The following is a 7984-nucleotide window of genomic DNA, read 5'->3' as shown; positions in this document are numbered from 1 at the left end:
TTATGATATCAAGAAAAGTAGCTAGCTTTCCATAGACTTCCATGGAAAACTGATATTGGTGATGGGAAATATTGCCACCAAAAAAGGAAACTGCAGATGAAAATGGCCTTGTATTTTCTTTAGAGAAATTCAATTTTAAGGATTAAGTGTCTTTTTGTATTCTTCAAGAATACAAATTCTTCAGATCAACAATGTTAAAACTTTATGTCAAGAATACAGATTTGTAGTAGTTAAAAAGATGAATAACTGTTGGCTTGCTAAGTTATGAAAAACTAGAAAAACTAAACTTCTATATTCAAAAATTAAAATTTGCACTGAAAATCTTTTACCGGTTGTTATATGTGATGGCTAACTCACACGGAAATTGATAAAAACATTAAACAAAGTTAGAACCTTATTTATACACCTATTTAAAATGTTTACATTCACAAGTCAGCAGGGACACATTTTGTCTACAGTCTGGTTGGCATTAAGGGTGAAAACATAAGACAAATGGGAGCTCTTACAATTAGTTTAAGTCCTCAAATAACCAATGTAAGTGCTTAAGCTTTTTTTAAAAAAACAAACAAACTTTAGAGTCTTTAGTTAGTTACAAGAAACTTAAAAATAATTCAGCCTATCAGTAAGTGCCAATAGACTGGACCCTGCAGAGAAAAACATTAAATAACAGAGCACAAAAAAACAGATGAGCTAAACACTAATACTGAGAAATGGGGCCCTGTTTTTATGCTCACATTCCTTTACATTTGCATAACATATGTAGTTTAATGTGCTGATGTAACTAAAACACAAAACAAAACAAGGTAAAAGTTTCTTATTTTTTAGCCAATAGTGGGCAGTCTCAAGTACTGTTTAGGATAGAAATCAAATTCCAAATCTAACAAAGTAAAGGGTATCAGTAAATTTGCTCCATAACTTTATCTAACAAATCTTGTTTTAGACTGTACAGTCTTTGAGAAATGATTATAGGTCAGGTTCTATAAGCTAGTGCCATGAAAATTGTTGGTATATGTGTTTTCCTCAGGTTAGGATGATGCTGTAGAAAGTTTCTCAGCGGGAGAGCAGTGTTTTGAGAACTTGTGCTTTGTTGGACAGTTTGTGTCCATCCAATTCCAAAATGATTTTCTGAAGAACCTCAAAAGTATACCTGAGCTCCTGAGGGTAGCTCAGATTTAGCGCATAGACAAGACCCAACAACATCACCACAGCCAAAGATACATTTCCTAAGTTACTCATCACTTCCACCCCCTCAAGGACAATCCCCACATCAACGGGGTTGTCGCCAGGCTCTGCACCTTCTGCTCGAATGACAAAGATTCCAAAGACAGTTTCTGCTATGGCCGTTTGAGCACCTTCATCGACATCCTGTAAAAAAAAAAAAAAAAAAAAGATTTCTTCCATTGATATGCATTGTATTCATGTTTACAGCACACAATCTTTACAATATTGCTGTAAAACAGCTATCACTACCCTAAATCCATATTCATAACAAAACATATGTAATAAATAACCAATTAACAGTAAAATTGTTTGGCTGAGTCATGGTGAAATACTTCCAACAACTAAGCCTCACCATGTACCAGTTTGTGGTAATTGCGAGTCCAATGTTAGATTTTCCATTTGGAAAAGAAATGTCTCATTACAGGGAAAAACTAGGAGCTCTAGTATGGTACTGTATGTGTGTTATTGTCAGAAAGACAAGGACAGAGGATGAATCCCATTCCTTGACCTGTTTCCCTCAATTTACAAGTTTGCTTGGAGGGTCCGCCACATAAACAGTCATTCCAAACCAGTCATACTTACGGGCGAGTACAAAGCCCTCCATAGCAACTCTGTACACAAATAAAACATCTTTCACATGCAGAACCTGTCTTGTTACCATGATGGAGGAAATGCCATGACAGTGCATGGTGCAGTTATTTCCAAAAAGATCATTAATAAATAAGGTAAAGTTACTTAATGTTTTTGTCCATGTATATGTAACCCCCATGAGTTTTACAGAGAAAAAACCATTGGATTTAATGTATGTTTTATTTTTTTGAGAGTAAGAGACTGAGGGATTGCTCATTGCTAACTGCATAGGGAAAATTTGCCATTTATTGGAAATTGTACAATATGCAGGTTGGTTTTATGACTACGGTCGGATTCTGAGAGAGGACGACTGCAGATCCACTGCGAGCAGGAGGCGCAACAGTGGTCGTTGCAGCGGTGCGGAGGAGTGAAGGATTGGTTCCATGGATTTGGATGCACACGATTCTCCGCTGGATAACAGATAAGCTTAAGCAGACAACCAATAGGGGGCCCCTAATTGAACTAAAACTGCGCAGTTGACTGACAGATATTTTGACCTTACTGAACTTAAACCAAACGGTTGACTGAAATACTTTTGACTGAACTGAACTAAACATTTCAAGTGAAGAAACTTTAAACTGTTGCTTCCATCAGGGAAGATAAAAAGACCCTGATAAACTTAAGGATTTTTACTACCCGGGTAGAAATTTAAAGAGAAGGGTGGACAATTTTATTTATCTATTTTTTTATTTTGGTTATTATTCCACAAGAGCTGTCAACAGAAAGGGACAATCCCTAAGTGTATTTGTGTTATTGGAAACAAACAGAAGCGAAATGTGAACTGAAGTTTTATTTGCTTTTATTTTGTTAATAAATTTATTTGTGTCCAGCTTAAGAGTGTCACCCCTCCTTTTACTTAAATCCTCCTGTCAGGCCCTAGGTCGGAAATATTGCTGTGTATTGTTTAATAGTACTTTAATACAGGTTACATATATAACAATGTCATGAGAGAAAAAAAAGTCTCAATAAAACAGACCAAAGATCTTTTTGTGGGAGTTTAGCTCACCTAAAAACCCTCCTTTCAATAATTTCATAAATGTAATTATAATTTTGACTTTATTAATTATTCTCCTTTTCTGTTGGAGAAAGGTAAAGATGTCCCCAAAGTCTGTTTGTACCTTCCCCATTCTTCAAGTGACCCTCAACAACAGCAACAAGTGACTCAATCTGGAGTAACAATGTGTTGTAAATCAGTAATCTCCAACCTTTTTTGAGCCACGGACCGGTTTAGTGTTAGAAAATATTTCCACGGACCGGTGGCGGATAAATAAGCCACAACAATCTCTAGGCGTAATGGTAACATTTAAATACGCCTTCAAAAGAAGATACACTTTAAAAACATGCATACAGTACAAATCTCCTCAGTCGGGTTCAAATGCCCCATGGAATTTCACCCAGTGTTTATTAAAAAAATAAATAAATAAAAAAAATCCGTCATAAGTTTAAGTCATATAAAATCCATTTCTTCAGAATATCCGACAGTTTGGGGTCTAATATCGAATTTCGCTGCAGCTGCTCCTGCGTCATCTCTGGATTTGGTTCTGCAAATTTTATAATCTCATATTTTTGCTTGTAAGTGCGAGTTTGTAGCTTACACTTGCCTCCTGCGCTGCCATGATTGTCTCTGGTGAAATGAACTGATAGAGACACTAAAGCGATCTCCAGGCATTGTTAGTGTAGTTGTGCATGAACGAGCCGATGCATAGAAGTGGGGGGACAGGAGCTGAGGAGGGCTTAACGCTAAACTCATCTGACTTATGGATCACATTTAATTGGAAATGCATTACAATGGGAGCAGATTTTTCATCTGAGGTAGGTAAATATCTGACTGATTTAGGTGATGATTTTATCGGAATTAACGTCAGGTCCTGCAGAAGCCATCCGACTAGAGCGAAAATCCGTTTTCTGTGACTTCGACTGAGGCTATTTTTATTGTATAAAGTGCATGGAAAATACAACTCACCATAAAGCTGAATCAGAGTGAGCCCTGAGCTTGTTTCTCTGCTGCTCATTTTTGCTAGCCTGTGGGTTGGCTAGGTTCGGCTGGCACACACCAATACACGCTTTGATTTCACAGGGAGAGTGGCTGCAGAGCCGCGGTGCAGTGCGCCGGAGAGTCAGATTGATGGTTGGGTCCTCCTCACTGCTATCCCCATGTTGCTAAATAAAAATGTAAATGGACTAGCTCTTGTATGGTGCTTTTGCACTCTTGTTGAGCACTCAAATATTTAAAAATGTAGGTCAACCAACCTATTTCATTAGACAGGTACGGGAACCAGCGAAGCTTGTGGGTTTAATTTTAGCGGTGACTATCACATGACCGAGACAAGCATCTTGACACACGTCAAGAGAGAGTCATAGATGGATGTAACAGAGAGGATCCGCCAATTTTTCAAAATAAAACATTGTTCAGCCTCAGATAAGTAAAACGGAAATAATGTTAATAAAGTTATTTAGTCTTGCGCGGACCGGTACCAAACAACCCATGGCCTGGTACCGGTCCGGGGCCTGGGGGTTGGGGACCTCTGTTGTAAATGTCTAGTAGGTAGGGGGCAGCTTGGCCACAGTATGGTGCATGTTTTTAAATGACTGGTCAACTATTTGTTATTTTTAAATGTGCATTATAAATAAATTGGAAATGTAGCCAAGTGAAAGAAGAGGAGTTTTACTGACCTTCTGTTAACATAATTTTAAATCTAATAGGAATAAATCTGATCATCTCTATCGCAAACACAAAAGGTAAATTAACATACCAGGTATTCCTTCACAAGCTTCTCTGGATCTTCATTCAAGTACACGCAGAGACCTTTGAGGATGCATTCTCTTCTGACTTCAATAGTGTCATTCTTAATATGCAGATAAGAAAAGGGAAAAAAAAAAAAAAACAATGAAAACAATTTCAACAAGCCAGCAGTGTAGGTTCACACACTTGGAAACATAAATAAATTCAAAGGAAGTCATAACATAAAAGTGATCAGAGGCTAACATTTTATACTCCTTAGATCAGCAGTCTCAAACTCCCGGCCTGCATCCAGCCCCGCCCCCTACTTCCAGTCCGCGATTTGATGTCAAAAATATAAGACAATTTGGCCCTTTAAGTTACTTTTTTGACATTTTGCTTTCCCCTGCAATTAAAAGGAGTTAGTGAAATGTCAAAAAAGGAACTTAAAGGGCCAAATTGTCATATTTTTGACATGAGTATTAAACTATACATATCCATATCGAAATGAAATAGATAATATAAAACCGTAGGTAACAAAGAGTTATATTAAGGCTGACACTGTACAAGAGAGTAGTGCAAACCGCATTGATAAATATAATATGTAATATACACACTATAAATCAGAGTATATACAAAAATAATCCGGAACACAGGAGCAAGAGGATATAATGCAAAATTTGTGTGTTTGATCTTCTGTCCTGATAGGTGTGTTCACCTGTCACAGAAAGAAGAGTTATTATACAGTTTTATGGAGAACGGTAGGATTTCCTGATGCATTCTTTATGGCAGCGAGGTTGAATCAGTCTGAGGGAGAAGGAGCTCTGCTGCCTCAGCAGTGTGGAGTGGAGCAAGTGACATTGGTTGTCCATAATGGAGAGCAGTTTGTTCAGTGACCTCCTGACCCTCACTGGCTCAAACATCTCCAAATTCTGCCCTATGATGGATCCAGCCTTGCGAATCAGTTTGTTGATCCTGCTGGCATCTCTGGTACTGATGCTGTCCCCCCAGCAGACAACAGCAGAGTAGCTGGCACTTGCTATCACAGTCTGGTAGAAGATACCCAACATCTACTGCACACATTAAAGGATCTAAGCTTCCTTAGAAAGTAGAGTCTGCTCATCCCCTTCCTATACACAACATCAGTCAGTCAGTCAGTCAGAATACTTTATTGATCCCAAAGGGAAATTACTAACTGCTGGTCCTCCAGTCCAGTCTGTCATTCAGGTGAATGCCCAGGTATGTGTACCTGTCCACCTTTTCCACGTCCTCTCCCAAGAAGTTAATGGGCTCAGTCACAGTTTTATTTCTCCAGAAGTCAACCACCATCTCTTTTGTCTTGCTGACATTGAGAATGAGGTGATTTCTGCTAGACCACTCCACAAAGCTGCTCACCAGCTCCCTGTACTCTAACTCCTGCCCACTCTTAATACACCCAAACACTGCAGTGTCATCAGAGAACTTCTGCAGGTGGCATATTTCACTGTTGTACTGGAAATCTGAGGTGTACAAGGTAAACAGGAATGGAGGCAGAACTGTCCCCTGTGGTTCCCCAGTATTACTGACCACCACATCAGACAGGGTTCCCCCCAGCCGTAGAAACTGAGGCCTCTCTGACAGATAGTCAGCAATCCAGGACACAGCAGAAGTGGTGACACCATCCTGAGCAGCTTCTCACTCAGCAGTGGTGGTTGGATGGTATTAAAGGCACTAGAAAAATCAAAGAACATGATTCTCACCACCAGTACCATCCAGGTGAGAGTGAGCATGCTGCAACAGGTAAGTAACTGCATCATCCACCCCCACACGAGGCTAGTAAGCAAACTGAAGAGGGTCGAGAGCATGTTTCACGTGCAAGCTAAGCCGGGCCAGAAGCAGTCTCTCCAGCACCTTCGTGACATGTGAAGTCATGTCATGAAGTCATGTCAGTTTAAGGATATGGTGCTCAAAGTCATTTCTACAATAGACAGGTTTTCAGAAATGTTACTTTTACATTGATATCATACCTGGGTCATGGGTGCCATGATGGTCTTGATTTTTCTTCCTTGAACTCCACCTTTCTTGGCATACGCCTTCATTAGGTTTGCAGAGTGAGCATCCACCCTGGAGAAGAATGTTGACTGCAAATGGATTGTTGTGATTCTCTTGAACTCTGCACTCACCTACATAAAACAAAAAAGTAGACAAAACTTGGTCTGGCATTGTGCTGTCACCTTTGGTACACATTTGAAATAGTTCTGTTTAAGAAATGTAAATGCATAATTCATGTATTTATCTATACATGAGCTTCCTTTGTCAGAAGGCCAACTAAGGCTATGTTCACACTGCAGCCTGAAGTGACCCAATTCCGATTTTTGTTGCCCTCATGCAACCTGTATCCAATATTTTCATGATAGTCTGAACAACACAGATCCAATCTTTTTCTAATGCGACCTGTCTGTATGGTCGCATTCATCCAACCTGCATGACAAACGTCACTATTCTGCGTCCTGCTACATGGAAGTGGGAAGAAAAACAAAATTACTTGTGCAAACACGGGGCACGCTCGCTACGTGTGACGTTATTGCGTCCTCTACTACGCATGCAGAACACTTTTAGGTTGTTTGCAGTTCACACAGGAGATCACATACAAGTTGCACATATTTGGAAATGTGAACAACCACGCAAAAAAAATAAATAAATAAATAAATCGAAATTGGGTGACTTCAGGCTGCAGCATGAATGTAGCCTTAGGCTACAGTTGCTGGCCTTCAGTTAATCCACATCAGTATGAGTAACTTCTCAGAGTCTGTCAATATGTATTGTGACACATTGCGTGCAGTGGGGATGTACTTATACGCATTCATCCACTTACCTCACGCACATGGAAGAGGGCTGGCCACCTCGTTTTGAAATCAGCTATCATGGGGGCCTCTCCAACTACCTCTTGCCTTCTGAGTGCAAAAGTCTTGTCCATCATTTCTGCCAACTTCTGCTCATTGTTTCTCTTTTTCACTTCTGAGAGGAGAGTAACTCTCAACTCTTCCAGCGTCTCTGCTGTTTCACCGGCTGGATAGTTGGGGCAGTAATTTACTTCTGCTTTTTTTGGCTTCTTCACACCATATGCAGGACAGCATTTGCTCTCAGGTTTGTGTTTCAAGGCATTCACAGCAACTTCAGGACACCCAAGCAGTCTGAGTTTTGTTCGGTAGTTGGCAAGTTTATACTTCAGGCTTGTCTTCCATCCACCATACCCACTCACTGAACCTGGCTCTTTTAAACATGGATGATTAGTTACCAGAGCTTCTGCCACCTGATCAAACTCCCTGTCAGAAAGGTACACTTTGTACTGGACGATTTTTTCAGCTAAGCCATCAAGAATAGCAGATTTAAGTTTAGTATCAGGGTTCAACAAAGCTCCAGTGTCTTTGAAAG

General features: G+C 39.8%; 1 protein-coding gene across 2 annotated transcripts; it reads right to left on the bottom strand.

Moving 5' to 3' along the window:
• Positions 1–237: 237 nt before the first annotated feature.
• LOC115781500 (uncharacterized) lies at positions 238–7847 on the bottom strand. 2 transcript variants are annotated; one of them, XM_030731173.1, is made up of 4 exons: positions 7425–7847; positions 6577–6732; positions 4605–4697; positions 238–1365 (listed from the first exon to the last, which is right to left on the bottom strand). In XM_030731173.1, the coding sequence occupies exons 1-4, from the start codon at positions 7527–7529 to the stop codon at positions 1051–1053; spliced, it is 669 nt and encodes a 222-aa protein (XP_030587033.1). In that variant the 5' UTR covers positions 7530–7847; the 3' UTR covers positions 238–1050. The 2 variants fall into 2 exon arrangements, with proteins under 2 accessions (XP_030587033.1, XP_030587034.1); XM_030731174.1 differs by lacking the exon at positions 4605–4697.
• Between the last annotated feature and the right edge of the window lie 137 nt (positions 7848–7984).

The sequence above is a fragment of the Archocentrus centrarchus genome, chromosome 6 (genome assembly GCF_007364275.1).
Source record: "Archocentrus centrarchus isolate MPI-CPG fArcCen1 chromosome 6, fArcCen1, whole genome shotgun sequence".
In the NCBI taxonomy this organism is placed as follows: domain Eukaryota; kingdom Metazoa; phylum Chordata; class Actinopteri; order Cichliformes; family Cichlidae; genus Archocentrus; species Archocentrus centrarchus.
This window is presented reverse-complemented; position numbering and strand designations above follow the sequence as displayed.

Excerpts from the sequence above, each read along its gene's own strand:
- LOC115781500 (XM_030731173.1), bottom strand. The coding sequence starts at position 7,529 with ATGATGGACAAGACTTTTGCACTCAGAAGGCAAGAGGTAGTTGGAGAG. Across the intron at positions 6,733-7,424 it reads CCCTCTTCCATGTGCGTGAG|GTGAGTGCAGAGTTCAAGAG; the intron begins GTAAGTGGATGA and ends TGTTTTATGTAG. Across the intron at positions 4,698-6,576 it reads TCATGGCACCCATGACCCAG|AATGACACTATTGAAGTCAG; the intron begins GTATGATATCAA and ends CTGCATATTAAG.